Source organism: Phalacrocorax aristotelis, chromosome 3, assembly GCF_949628215.1.
Source record: "Phalacrocorax aristotelis chromosome 3, bGulAri2.1, whole genome shotgun sequence".
NCBI classification, from domain to species: domain Eukaryota; kingdom Metazoa; phylum Chordata; class Aves; order Suliformes; family Phalacrocoracidae; genus Phalacrocorax; species Phalacrocorax aristotelis.
In genome coordinates, this window is record NC_134278.1 from 23,242,830 (window position 1) to 23,258,462 (window position 15,633).

General features: G+C 40.3%; 1 protein-coding gene across 2 annotated transcripts in view; it reads left to right on the forward strand.

Moving 5' to 3' along the window:
- The window catches only part of DLGAP2 (DLG associated protein 2), a 487,901-nt gene that overhangs the window by 458,456 nt on the left and 13,812 nt on the right, over positions 1 to 15,633 (forward strand). For both annotated transcript variants that reach the window (XM_075086917.1, XM_075086916.1), the window contains 3 exons: positions 3,906 to 3,991; positions 5,235 to 5,650; positions 15,073 to 15,164. In XM_075086917.1, coding sequence (XP_074943018.1) covers positions 3,906 to 3,991; positions 5,235 to 5,650; positions 15,073 to 15,164 — 594 coding nt within the window. The remainder of the gene's footprint in view (positions 1 to 3,905; positions 3,992 to 5,234; positions 5,651 to 15,072; positions 15,165 to 15,633) is intronic.

The following is a 15,633-nucleotide window of genomic DNA, read 5'->3' on the forward strand; positions in this document are numbered from 1 at the left end:
ATGGGTCCTCCTCTCTAGATGGCATCCCTTTTCTCTAGAGTATCAATTGCACTGCTCAGCTTGGTGTCATCGAAAAACCTGCTGAGGGTGCACTCAGTCCCACTGTCCATGTCCCCAGCAAAGCTATTAAATAATACTGGTCCCAATACAGACCCCTGAGGGACACCACTTGTCTCTGGTCTCCACCCAGACATTGAGCTGCACTCTTTGAGTGCGACCATCAAGCCAAGTCCTTATCCACCAAGCCCACCCATCAAATCCATGTCTCTCCATTTTAAAGACAAGGCTGTTGTGAGGGACAGTATCAAATGCTTTCTACAAGTACAGGTAGATGTCGTCAGTCACTCTTTCCTTATCCACCAATGCTGTAACCCCATCGTAGAAAAACACAAAATTTGTCAGGCACAGTTTGCCCTTAGTGAAGCCATGTTTGCTGTCCAACACAGTCCTGGCTGTGGTCCAGAGCAATGCGGGTGTACTGACATCATCATGCCATCAGCATCAGCATCTTAGCTGGTGTGAAGAAGCCTCAAGAACCCCGACAGAATCAATGACTCTTTGCATACTTTGGGATTGCCATTCATCAGTTATACTGTGACTCTCCTTTACACCGTCATTAGACCTTGTCAGAAGCACTGCCATATGAGGCTGTGCACAAAGACCCAGTCTCTTCTCCAACCTTTGACTGACTGGTCATGGCTCTTTGACATTTCCTCTACTTCTATAAGGAGAAAGATGCAGCCTCAAAATCACCCTGACTGCCTGTTGTCCATAATGTCCAGGTTGGCAGTTTTGTCAATTCTACTTCAAACTTCTGAGGGAGGAGATGTAAAAGGAAAACCCTGTTCCCTGTGTCACTGCCCTGAGGTATTACGCTCATCACTGGGACACTGGGAAGTTAGAGCCTACTTGCATAATTACCTTCCACTTTGAACACATTGAAGATTTGTCCTCTGCCTTCTGTCGCAACTTCCATGACTTAGGAAACAAATTGCTCAGACCTTCATGCATCCTCGAGGAGAATGCATGAAATTGAATGTTCTCATAACCTGACAACAACGCTACCAGGTATCTGCTTTTCTTTGCTAAGCCTGTAAGGCCACAATGAAATCCACTAATACTCCCTGGTAATTACCGGTCTCATGCCCGTTCGCTACCGAGACAATAGACTGGAAATGTTCAGGAGATCAGGTTTCCTATATCACTATCACATACTTTAATAACCACTGCGTATTCTGAAGATAGGGAAAAAATCTTGACTTTGAGGTCATGATCTTAAGCATCCCTCCAGTGTCACTTTCCAAACTGCCGGGTGCTTTCTGTTCTTTAATAACAGAAATTACAGTCTCCTTTGTCACTGTCCTCCTCCAGTCCTTTATAGTAACTCTGAGATCAAGATAACTTTGTTAGCTCATTCTCAGATGTTACATGATGCATCAGATATGGCTTAGAAGGCCATGGTCTCTGCAACTTTAACAAGATCTTCCACTCTTCTTATCTCCAGAAGGAGGTGAAACCCCTGGTTGAAGAGATGTCCTTTGATGCCAATATTTATTGTAGTTTAAACTCAGCAAGTTCCTAAATTATGTGTTTTAACTCAGACTGACTCTGGTTGTTTTGGGGATGAAGCAAAATGCCATAGCTCTTAGCAGCAGTTTAGACTTCCTGACCACTGATGTTGCTATGGATTTCAACATCAAAAAAGCTTCCTCCAAAAAATGTTTCCCCACGTTGGACATGATCTTCCTGCTAGCACTCATACAGGTGTACCCAAGAGTCTAAGCATTTTGTATTATCTGCTCTTATTCACTACCTACCATCTCCTTTACCTTTGAGAATAAGTTGACTTCACTCTTCAAAACATATCTTTGCATATTTGACTGAGCTCTCGTCTCTGCAAGGCTACAAGTGTAACTTGCCTCTCTGCTCCCCCCCCAACAGGCTAGATGAGTACCTCATTCTTGACCCAGTTATTAATTTCTTCTCTAATGAAAAACAAACCTGTCTCTAATGAAGATATTTTATATGCAGCTTTTCTCACATCCTGACAGGGCTAGGTGAGTCCCTAGTCCCTCACTTAGGCTTGAACTTATTATTCAAGGCTTTTCTGGATACTTCTATGCAATAAATAAGGGTGTCTTTCCTGACAGGTATCTCTTGCACTAAGACACTGGACCTTATGGTTGTTCTACTTACTGCAATGTTCTTTCAGGAGATGGTGACCCTCCAAGTATGGCTTAAGCTTCTCACCCAAATTGCAGCCAAGACCCATCTTAACTAGGAAACCAACTTGCCTGTTTTTTTGATTGGTTGTTGTGGGGTTTTCTTCCCCAAGCTGCCTACCGCTGTGGTTGAGGCTTTTTTCACCACCAACATCAAGAGGAATCTTTCTTTTTCTACTGACAACACCAAATCCTGGAGACTGTTACCAAGTCTGATATCTTACTTATCTCAGTGCACTGCCCGTCCGAGTGAATATAGCCAGCTTCCATGGAACTGCCAAGGTGGAAACAGACGTCAGCATGCGTGCTTTCCCAAAACCCTCACGGAGAATAAATGGAATTGCTGGGAAATGTGTCTTTCCCTGACAGTTGCCACACTGGTATCTGGAGCTTTTGGCAAACCTGTGCCTGATCCTATACCGTACTGTTCAAGCATGCCATTAACATTTACTAAAGGGTTTCTGCATAAGCTGTTTTCATGAACATCTCCAAGACCCACACTGAGGTAAGTATGAATGTGTACTTATTGCTGGCTGGAATTCCCTTCCATGCAAATGTACATAGAGCTATGGCTTGAAGATGGAAAGCGACATTACCAGCAACTGGATTCTTCAAAATGTATAGCCCACACGTACATTCACTTCCCATCCTCCTTCCCCCCTCCCTCTGCATCCTTCCAGAAACCTGGTGGGATTGGGACTGTACAGGTGAGAGACAGCTGCAAAGGCCATTGGCCTCCTCTAGAGGTGCCTGTGACTGCTGCAAGGGGAAAAGTTATCTTGTCTTCATCATAGGATAGACTTCCAATTCACACATGGAGTGTGCATGTTGAAAAACTAGTTGCTGATTTTTTTTTTTTTTAACAGTGAAAATATCATTCAAAAGGAAAAGTCAGTTCTGCTCTTTTTCTTTTTTCCTGACTCTCCCTTGATTCAGTATAATTTGCACACTGCAAATGTCTGTGTCAAAGACTTGGGGGCCATGTGGTCGTGGGGAGTGTTATATGAAATCCCACAGAAACTTGTAAAAGCAATGTGGTCTCAGTTATGAAGAAAACTCTACTGTGAATATATTTTGGTAAGCATATTTCAGATGGGAATACTATAAAAAGTGCATAAATTACTTGCTTGATATAGCATTTTCAGGTCCATGTTATTAAAAAAGGTAAGATACGGCATTCTGCTCTATGCCTCACGTCATTTAAATGGTTCTATATTTGTCAACGCAGTTGTCGATAAAATTTCATTGCAGCAATTCTTTTTATCACTTGCAAGTTTATCGGGCTACTTGAGATTTTATTTTATTTTGTAAATCAAGGACTATAATGAGACTGTTTTATAATACTATAAAAAGGGGCTATCCTGTGGATTCCTCGTTCTAGGAACAGCTTTTCCAGACCAGGCTTACTCCCTGGTTCCACTGAACTGAGTAATTGCATCTGCTTAGCTTTGAAATAGGGAATTACGTAGCAGAACAGAAGCACTTGTGTGAAGCTTTATAAAACACAACACCAAACCAATGATACCTGAATGAGGCTGAATATATATTTCATTTATTTTACTGTGCTAGGTGTTCCTTAGCAGTAAGAGAGGAAATGTATAATTTATTTTGAATGAGTGCAGGTAGAAATAGTGCTGAGTTCTCGGTGCTCACTCTGCAGGTGTATCTTTTCTGTTGAATTAGGTGGAAACAGCAACTGATTCAGATACTGAAAGCAGAGGCCTACGGGAATACCACTCTGTTGGAATACAAGTGGAAGATGAAAAACGGTAATTCAAGCATGTACAAAAATCTGTAGTCTTTCATAACACGATGCACATTTGTAAACAGAGTTAATAACAAACATCTGGCAAGTGCTGCCCCTAAATAATTCACAAAGCCAAATTTCTTATATGCATGCTGGTCATTTGGTAAAATTTGTAGATATTACTTAGCAGTTCCTTAGCAATTAGTTAACTTTCCAGTTTCTAATTGGAGGGAAGGAAGTGTAAGTTTTAAATTAAAGTAGTGGATTAATATAATTTCATTATTGGCAGAAAAAATACAAAGAGCTGTGTATTGGAGTACTCTTCCTTCAGTAGAACGCCTCATGTTGATCCAGGCTTTTCCAGTCCACGCAGGGGGATATAATGGTTAGGATGTAACCCACCGTACCTTTATCCTCAACTAGAACCAGCTTTTGCACTTGTTCCATGTTCAGTCCTTCTCTAGCTTTGTAAAACTGCTAGCCAATGTAGTAACCCACAGGTTATCCCTGGCAGGCACTGCCCGTTAAGTGCTGGACTGGGACCATTATCTCATTTCATGGCAGCTGTCAAACAGTATCTGGCTGATAACTGCCTTTTACTGTCATTGACTAGATACTTCTTTGAAACAATAGGCTCAGATATAAAAACATTTCACAAATAATCTTTGCTTCTCTAACTTTTTAACATAAAGCTTTTCTAAAATGTCATTTTTCCATGGCATATCACAATAGAAAATCAGCATTTAATGGCCATTCTATGAGGCAAGTGAAATATACCACAGTCTTAAACCTACTGCTACTATTTTTTTTTATTAAAGGATTTTCAACATTCCTAACTTAGCAGATTTTCAGATTTTATCTAATGACAATTCTTAATATTTGCAATCTTTTTATACAGGTACTTTACAGACATTTATCAGAAGATGTAACCCTACAGTTCTGCTAGTTATTTCTAGTTCATTTAGTAATGATACATGGTATTTTGTAGTACGAGAATAAATCAATATTTGCTTCCAGAGATAATTTAAATTTTTTTCTTTTGTATCTTTATTCAGATCAATTATGTCACCATGCATTTTGGTTTTCCTCTCTTGTTGTTACTCACTATCTTATTTTTGTGAGATATGCACAAAGAAAAAAATATTTAGCACAAAGTCCAAGGAGAAAGACAGAATCCATTCGCTGAAATGTTATTCTGTGCCTCTGTATCACCATGTATGTATTTATATGCCTTATTCTCTTTTCTTTCCTCCCTCTTCACCAAGACACGGACGATTCAAGCGCTCAAACAGTGTAACAGCAGCTGTCCAGGCTGACCTGGAACTGGAGGGCTTTCCAGGACACATCACCATGGAGGACAAGGGACTTCAGTTTGGCTCGTCGTTCCAGCAACACTCAGAGCCCAGCACACCCACCCAATACAGCGCAGTGAGAACTGTACGGACACAGGGACTGTTCAGTTACAGAGAAGATTATAGGACCCCAGTTGACACCTCAAACCTTCCACCACCAGAACCCTGGCTAGAGCCAGCCATTGAGACAGTAGAGACTGGACGAATGTCTCCTTGTCGACGGGACGGATCTTGGTTTATGAAGTTGCTACATACTGAAACTAAGAGAATGGAAGGATGGTGTAAAGAAATGGAAAGAGAAGCAGAAGAAAATGATCTTTCTGAAGAAAGTAAGAACATTTCAGTATCTTTTCTTATAGATGTCTGCTAAAATAAGAAATCTGTTAGGATGGAGTTGTGGTCTGTAGTTTCTTCTTACTAATTTTGTAGCACCAAAGACACTCTACAGAACGATTAGATATAAGGTAAATATATCTGTCCTGCAACTGACTGTCCAACCTGCTGTTTCCCAGAGTAAGGCTTTGTAGAAGTAGCTGAGGAGTCAACTGTAGAGTCACACGCAGAATCAAAGTCTGGTAGAGATATGGCTCAAATGGTGCAACAGCTCCATCCACAGCTCCGACTCTGACACGTTCTTCCCACTCATATGGCGCCAGTGCTTGACCCTTTGCCAGAGCACACGTAAACATTTTTTGCCGGTTTTCTGAAACCTGAGAATTTGCCTCGTATTGATGAACTGCCGTTTTTTAAATGTTTTCATTCCTTTACAGGCACTTCTGCCTATCATAAAGGGTCTGTTGGAAGAATAGAAAGGAGCAGGCAAGAACAATAGTTAAAGCACTTCTGCAGTTACACAGGCATATGCACTATTAGATAGTTCAGCTACATTTTCTTATTACAATTTTGTCAAGAATCATTATGATTCTCCCACGTCCTGTGGACACCTTGAAAGGAGTGATGGGATAAAGTGAAAAATAATGTAGACTATTTTGGAACAAGATCCAAGCCAGCACTAATGATAGTAATATATCAAAGTGGTCCTAGCACTGAGTAGCCAGCTCCCTGTGATTCCCTCTGAGGTCAATTATCCCTGTTCTTCAGGCTCAGTTTTATAAATATTTCAAACCCTGCCAATCTGAATTATTGTCTCAGCTGAGATTTTCTCAGATCACAAATTAGTTCATATTAAGTTTTCTTACTAGCATCTTTTCCTGCACTCTCACAAATCTCATCATCACCTCTGAATATTCTTTCTTGATCGTCTCCTTTCCCCTTCAATGAGTTCTTGCTGTGGTGTACCCTCTGGTCTTGAGCCAGGCCTGCATGGCGACTAAAAGGCCAATTCCTATTTCTTGAGCTGACCTTTTTAAAAGAAAGCATATCTACATTTTTACCTCATCATTTTTTATTTTACAGTCATATTTCTCCACTGTATTGTGCACAAGTCTGCCAAGTAACAACATAGGGTTTGGGGTGGGGGAGAGCATAAGGTTGTTTTTATTCCTTCAGCCTCCAGTGCTTTCTGGAGTGTAGGTTTTTGTCCTTATTTTCAGCATGGCAGAGCTGATCTGAGAATTTTCCCTTTGCATTGATACTGTGAAGACTTTAATACTCTCCTAGGGGCTGTTAAAGTACAAATAATAAAATATTTTCCTTTGCTTAATCTGTGTGAGGATTTCCAAGCCTTCTTTCATAATGGTTATTTTTTAATTACTTATTCTTACTGTGTAAGTCTTGTTTTTCAATTTACCAAATCTTTGCCGGGCTGATTACTGACATTTCTCTGCCATCATTAAGTATGCCAAAGCACCTCCTTCCAAGGCTGCCTGTTACTGACGTGGGGACATCAGTGCTTTCATTCTGAAGCAGAAGTTCAAAGAGAAAGACTTTAATCTCTTTGGAGAAGTATTAGGGAGCAAGGGGAGAAACACCCAGGCAGTTAGCCCCTCTATTTCCCTGGGAGGCCGGTGAGAAGTCTGCAGGTAAGGGGTGGACTTTTCCTACCTCCTGTCTCTGCAAGCTCTTCCTCATGCACAGCCCTAATCAAATCTGCAACCACATGAAATGAGTAGTGGAAATAAATACTCTCACTTCAGTACTCCTTCCTTACTCAGAGACACAGACAGGGAGCTAGCAGTGGTATTCTCTGGGATATCAAGCTGTCTGTGTACTATGTTAGGAAAACTTGGAGGAGCTGATTTTAGCTGACTACCCATTCCCAGGTGCAGAACCACCCTCCCTCCCACCATGTGAAGCTATGCTCTTGCACTCCAGAAAGACTCTGAAACACCTTGCTGCACAGGTAAACTGCGATTAGGAAGACAGTTTTCAGGAAATTGTACAGACGACATGAGGAAAAATTGGGTTTCAGTAATTTTTATTAATATTCAGAGTTAGTGACACTCTTTTAACCTAAAACATTTCAGTCAGAAAACAAAATGAATTATCAGCATTTTATGTTTCCCTGTTTGCAGAGTGACTTTACTCTGTAAGAGAAAAAGAAAGCAATTCTCTGATACAGAGTTACTAAAAGACAACTGAAATGGACCCTTGAAATCACCTTTTTAAACTAACCTAAACAGATTAATTACTTGTGTTTGACCTCCCTCCTTAATAGGTTAGATAAATTATTATAGAATAGGTCTATACAGTACATGCAAAATCAGATGTTTGTCTTCAGCTGATTGTCAAAACTGACACCCAGACTTCCTAGTCTCCATTTTATGTGACTCATTTCAAGAGATCTTCCTCAAATAATTTCCAAATTACATTATCTTTGAAATGGTATCCCTTCACCGAATATAGCTTACATCCAGAAAAAGGAAGTTATCAAAGAATTATTTTCACTGAGGCAATGAGCTTCACAGCATTTTAAAATTTCAGTGTGAATATCTTTTCCCTGTTGAGCGTTTGACACATGTTGTATCCCCAGTTTGAGCTATGGAGGTTGAAAGGTATGTATCCACAAGAACTAAAGCTTAATGATATCCCAGCATGAAATGTATCTTGACATATTTAAGCATTTGGCAGTTCCCTGAAGAAAATACACACAAATGGGGGAGCCAGGAGCAACTAAATCTGTTTTTCCATCTTCCAGCAGGAGCTACTATTCCCAAAACACTTCACAGCAAAGTCTGCACATTCAAACTGTCATTATTAATGCTGAACCATTTATTTTGGCCTGGGTATATTAATTGTACCTGAAGACCAAATATAGCTTTGCATCTCATAGGAGAAGGCTGCCTTTATGATATCATTTCTATTTTTTTTAATCACAGGAAGAGTTAAAATAGAATTGCATTTTAGAAAACAATTTCATTTTCTGTGTTAGCACAATAGCCCTGAGAACACAGAAAGCTGTCTGATTGCTGTATTGATTTTTTCTTTGACTGTAGCTTTTCTCCCATAATGTTGTTTTAAGAACTTCACTCATCAGGTCTTAGAAAAGAAGATAATCATTGCAGCAGAAATAACCTCTCTCTCTTTCTTTTCACAGAATTTGTTTATTTGGTCAGTTTCCATGAATTGTATTTTGGAGTCTCTGCAAAGTTCATATATTGTTTGTGGGGGCAGTTATTTGTGTTCTCAGTGTTTATATAACATACATATATATATATATCTCTCTCTAAAATATATATGTGGCTGTAACTGTTCCCAGGGTAAGTCATCTGGTCGTTTGCACTAGCAGGGTGCCTTCAAGCAAAAATATGTGTTTCTCAAGGGTGCTGACTGGCGTTTCAGTTTTACACCCTGAAAATTGTTTTTGGCTATTACTGGTGTGTAAGTGATGACAAGAAAAACGCTCACAGTTGTCACAAAGCTATTGAAGACCAAGAGGGCCAGGACTCTGCTGCCCGCGAGCCCTGTGGTGGGAGCAGGGAGACTGGCGCAGGGAGGGGGAGAGCAGGCAAGCCCAGCGGGGGGCCATGGTTCCTGCCCACAGCTTGTAGGCAAGGTCTGGCAGAGGGGAGCAGAAGACATCCTGGGCTTCTGAATGCCACATGCTTGGCCACTGAAATATTTCAGTACACAAGTCAAATGGAGAACAGCCGCACAGAGTTTAATCTCATATAAAAGTCCTAAAATAGGTCCAAAAAAATTAGCTATAGTACAAACTATGCCAGAAGAAAAGTTGTTTTGCTGGTATCTTCTGCACCATGGTTAGGACCTCTGTAGGCAAAGCTACACAGTAAAGTGATCTCTAGTATAAACACAGCATTAGAGAGAGTAAGCCCTTCTCTCCCCTTAGCCCTTCATTCTGTGGGTGCTGGATTTTCCTTGCTAATCCTCTGGCTGATATTTCCACAGTGCTGCAAGGGCTTTAGTAACATGTCCAAATAGCAACAGAAAACATAGAGTTAAATCTCCCATACGTCGAAAAAAAACAAAACAAATGAACCCGCACAACCAATTTATTTTAGTATATTCACCAACTAATCATTCATAAAAGCTTTTGTAGGTATTTAACCAAATATGGGTTATCCTTTAACCAAAGAGAAATTACTGACATAATTTCCTAATGCTTTTCACAAACTTATCCTTCAGGAACCATTGAAATTTACATCTGAAGTGTTGCAGATGACCACAGAATGTCTTAATTGCCCTGAAACAGTCTTTAAAGTCAATATAAGACAGTCCCATAGTGTGGAATCCAAGAATTTCTCCTCGTGTTTGTGTTGTTCTGCTCAAATTTTCTCCTCTTTGACCTCAGCTCCATTTAGGTAAAAAGTGAATTTGCACCGATCCCCGCTCAGTGCACAAGGATCCCATTGCCCTGCCTACCCAACAGAGCACTGCCAACTGGTAGCTGTGCTGTCCTAAAATGTCACTCTGAACATTATACATTTATTATTACGCCTATCTGCTTTGTTGATGGTGGAAAAGACATATTCCTGAAGATTACTAATTTAGGTTTAGAGATCAGACAAATATTATGCCCTGCTTTGAGTTAGGAGGGTGAACTAAATGCCAGTTTGAGTATTTTCTCCAAGCTTATTTTCTCAGATTGTGTGTGGAGCAATTTATTTCTGAGTATAGAAAAAAAATGGAACAATCAAATGGAATGAAAATTTAAATTAAAACACACAATTTAAATAAACAGTAATGAATGCCAGAAGCAGATTGATTGTTAGTAGTTTCTCATTGCTGGTGCAGCAGTGACACAATTGAGCAAAGCTTTTAACCTGTCAAGAATAGAGTTACAGCATCAGACTATAATCTTGGTTTCATCAATATAGATCTAACTTTTCCCCCTCTGCCTTTGTGATATGAAACCGTTTTCAATTACAAGACTTTGCAGCATTTCTCAAGCAATACAACACATATATATTACTTGCAATTTTGTAATATGCTTATTGCAGAGGAAAAGACACCATTGTGTTCATTGTGCATGTTGTATACCGGCAACTGACACAATCTCTATCCAAGGTATAAATCCTGAGTCTGCTTCTACTGAAGGTCAGGGTTTTGTGTGTCTTCAAAATAGAAGCCATACAGGACTACACAACAAAAATTGAGTGCTTCATATGCTTCAGGGAGCAGAATTAAGGTTGTGTGAATCTTTCCTGACATTCAAGTAAATATAACATTATCTTAATGGAGGGAGGTATATGGATTATATGAAAATTATATATATTTATGTGTGTTGGTAGATTTTATCATCATTTATTTACAAGCAAAATCTTCTAGGCATCACCAAACATCTCAATCTCTCCAGTCTCCAGCATTCATCATTCTTTCATGGAGATAATCAATCTGCATTCATCAGAATAATTCCCCAATGCATGAAATTAATAACAAGGCTTTGGCTGTCTATTAATATTGTGCTAAAGATTATGAATTGAAGAGTTTTAATACTTTAATTTAATTACAGCAGAGCAGAGTAGCATGAATATGAGAGACTCTAACTTCTGTGTTTTATTACATGTGATTTACTTATTGAAATGGAAATAGAGTTAGATCTTCAATTAATGGTCGGGCTGTCATTATACATTTGTATGCACCACTGTGACTCAGTGACACGTGCAGCTAGCCCAGAACACCAACGGATGTGTGTCATGCCAAAATGCTGCGTTGCCAGTGCCTAAGTCTTCTCTGGTCTGACTGGGCTTTAAGTCACCAATGCCTGTTGACATGATCCTTCATGATAATGAAGATAGACCAAATGTTTAATACAGGGGTTGGGGTAACTGTAAGATTCACTAGAAAATATCAGTCAGATATAGATTCTGTCAAGATCTATCTGTCGAGATTCCTGCAGTAGGGCAAAACCAATGTCCCTTACTCAGGCTATGCATTTGAGCTATGAATTATGAAATTCAGCAGGGGAAACAACACCTGAACTTTACTCACTATGAGACAAGTAGTACCACCATCAGCCTAGAGAATCATGCTCAGTCTCTTTCTGTCCAGTGAATAGTTGAACATAGCGTGGAATAGGCAGTCAGGGGCTGCTGCAGCACAGTTCCCCATCCTGGCAAAGAAGGGACTCTGACCCCACGCTGGGAGTTTGCCTTACGTCCTGAGCTACAGAGCACTGAGGGAAAAGGAGGGTGCAAGGCTGTTTGTTGCTTAAGTCTTTGCCTTTATTGAAAATGCTGAAAATGAAATCAAAGCAGTTTCTTTCAGATCATATTAAACATTTCCTTTTTATTTAGGTTTTTGTAAGTTTGTTTAGGTTTTAACACCCCAAAACATTGCTTTCCATATGCCAACAGCAGCATAGAGGAAAGTGAGGGGTTTGGTGATCAAAATCCCCAAACCAGTTAAAACGCTTCATTTCATTTGGACAACAAAACAAAAACAAAACCCCAGTGAATTACTCATGCAGCCCTGAACCACTTAACCCTTTCACAAATGGATGCCACATGGGACTGATGAATTATGCATATTGCTGTTTAATTTAGTGTTGTGGTGCAGCTGTACTGTTTGTCTAACAGAAAATGGAATAGAGTTTGAGAACCACAGGTCTACATATTAACACATGCTTATAAAGTTACAGAGTTTGTATGTTTCCACAGAACTGGAGCCTAAAACTTCCAGAATATCTCTTGCTGCTACTTTTGGTTAAGGAGATGTTTCACTGGTATAGAGAGAGCAGAATTAAAATGTAATACCTACTACCAAAATATTGTTTCACATGCTACTCACTCTCCTTCTATACTTATTCTAAATAACAACAAAATGTTAAGACCTGGCAGAGTTTAATGTTTTCTATATCACAGGCTGCAGATCAGTTCTGCTGTACTATTGTAGCTTCATTCCACCCTCTGCATCCTGTGTGAATTATCGTTTTCCTCATGTTGAATTAAAAGATCACAGACTCACAGAATCACAGAATGGTAGGGGTTGGAAGGGACCTCTGCAGATCATCTCGTGCAACCCCCCTGCTTGAGCAGGGACACCCAGAGCAGGGGGCACAGGAACGCATCCAGGTGGGTTTTGAATGTCTCCAGGGAAGGAGACTCCACAACCTCCCTGGGCAGCCTCTTCCACTGCTCTGGCACCCTCACGGGAAAGACGTTCTTTCTCATATTGAGGTGGAACTTCCTGTGTTCCAACTTGTGCCCATTGCCCCTTGGCCGGTCATTGGGCACTAATGAAAAGAGCCTGGCCCCATCATCCTGACACCCACCCTTTAGATATTTATAGGTATTGATGAAATACCCCTCAGTCTTCTCTTCTCCAGGCTGAATAAGGCCAAGTCTTTTAGCCTTTCCTCATAAGGGAGATGCTCCAGTCCCCTCATCATCTTGGTAACTCTCCGCTGGACTTGCTCAAGAAATTCCCTGTCCTTCTTGAACTGGGGAGCCCAGAACTGGACACAATTCTACCTACCTGCCACTACCTCTTTCTATCTTTACCCTAAACATTATTTAAAGATCTGGAAATTCTCCAGATAAAATCAATCTGCCATTAAAACTCCAGGTTATAATGCTTTTTAAAGTGTTGCTTTTTCAGTATAGTGATGGATGTGGAGGAAAGGAAGTGGAGGAAAGGATGTGTAGGGAGGAGGTGTAGGAAAGTATATAGCTACCTACCCAAGGATGGTATTTTTCCCAGCAAGTGTGGGAGTCCAGGAGGAGTTAGTTTCCTAGGGATAAGCCAGTCCCTTAGGCAGTCCAGTCAATAGAAAGAAATAGGCATATCCAGAAAGAGATTCAGCTCATCTAAAAATAAGTGCCTAACATGGCTGAGCTGATGAGCTCAGATTACTGATTATAGAGCATCCAGGCATTTTGATTTAGACAGATGAGTCTTGGAAAGCAAAGTCAAGTAAAATTGATTTGGTCCCTTTCCCCGGTGCTTATGCACACTGTGACTGGCAGGTACACTGACAGTGGGGAAAGCCCAGCAAACCCTGGGGCTGATCATCATTCAGCAAACCTCTGGAGCACCCCCTTGTGTTCCACTTTGTCTGAAGCTCCTGTGCTTAAGTCTTTGTGTAGTTTCCTGGGCAGGCAACCTGCAATTCCTCATGTGGGTACCAAGACATGTCTCAGAGACATGATTTCTCTGAGGATCTCATCCTTATGGTAGGATTATCTTTTGTTGTAGTTTAATGTGTTAACCTTACCCCCAAAACAGACAGGATAAAGAGAGCTCATCCAGGGATCATCCATACAACAGAGTGAAGTCATTAGTGATTGCAGAACCAGAAGATATTATTTAAGGTACATGTAAAGCTCCCTTTGACAGCAGAGGGACCAGGCAACTAATTGGTTCTTGAGGCAAGAATATTTTGATAGTTTTCAATTTACATAAGCAAATGTAAATCGGGGGGTGTGTTGTAATTTACTTTGAAATTTAAGACTATTTTCAAAAACATATGTATGTATGCTGTCATGTTTTAGCCCCAGCTGGCAACCAAGTGCTACCCACCTGCTTGCTCACTTCCCCTGGGTGGGATGGGGGAGAGAGTCAGAAGAGGAAAAGTGAGAAAACTCGTGGGTTGAGACAAAGACAGTTTAATAAATAAAGCAAAAGCCGCGCATGCAAGCAAAGCAAAACAAGGAATCCATTCACTGCTTCCCGTGGGCAGGCAGGTTCAGCCATCTCCAAGAAAGTGGGGCTCCATCACGCGTAACGGTTACTGGGGAAGACAAACGCCATCACTCTGAACATCCCCCACTTCCTTCGTCCTCCTCCAGCTTTATATGCTGAGCATGATGGCACATGGTGTGGGATATCCCTGGGGTCAGTTGGGGTCAGCTGTCCTGGCTGTGCCCCCTCCCAGCTTCTTGTGCACCCCCAGCCTGCTCGCTGGTGGGGTGGGGTGAGGGGCAGAAAAGGTCTTTTTTTGAGAGTCCTTGACTCTGTACAAGCACTGCTCAGCTGTAACAAAAACATCCCTGTGCTATCAACACTGTTTTAGTCACAAATCCAAAACACAGGCTCATACTAGCCACTATGAAGAAAATTAACTCTATCCCAGCCAAAACCAGCACAGTATGCCCATTTCAGGAAGCTGTCTATATTCCCCTGTTTCTTTCTACTTCCTTAAGCAAATACAGTCTTAGCTGTTCTGAGTTTTTATATATCGTTTATTATTGCCAAAGGGTAAGGTGCCACAGAACTTTGCTATATGTTCATCTTTTTCAAAAATATTTTACATATATAATCACAAACAGCAAAACCAGATATTTACTTCCTATATAAAATACACAGTAATTTCAGCTACATATTTTTTGAACTGGATTTTGCATTGACTGCTAAAAGACATCTATTGGTAATAACGTGTCTGTATGCTTAGTCCTAGGTAAGATCCGAAGTGCTGTTGGAAGCGCTCAGCTCCTCATGTCTCAGAAATTCCAGCAATTTTATTGGCTTTGTCAGCAAAATCTGGTAAGTTACCATGTCTGGCCATTCCTGAAGAATTTAAAGATATTCATAAAAAACATAACTTTCAATTTTGGAATTTAATATTTTTAATCCAAAGGCAACACCAAAACAAGTGTAGCATACCCAAACAGCAGCATTCTGAAACATCATTTTCGTGTTTTGCATTTCACCTTACTGCTCTTCTTTTTCTTTTTTTTTTTTAAACTTAATCCTGAAGTATGGTGTTAGTACATCTTTTTGTCAAAGAAAACATGTAATTTCAGTAATTTCAGTCTGGCTGTGCTTTATCTTTTCTTTTTTTACTGTCTTTATTAAAGAAAAAATCAGAAGGAAACAAATGCAAGTTTTCTGAGACATAATGTTATGGCTTATTTTTGTAATACCCTAAAATAGTAACTATATTTCTGGTAAGAACGGATAAATTTTTCACATTGCAGTAAGTGGAGGATAGTAAAATAGCAGAATAGCAGAG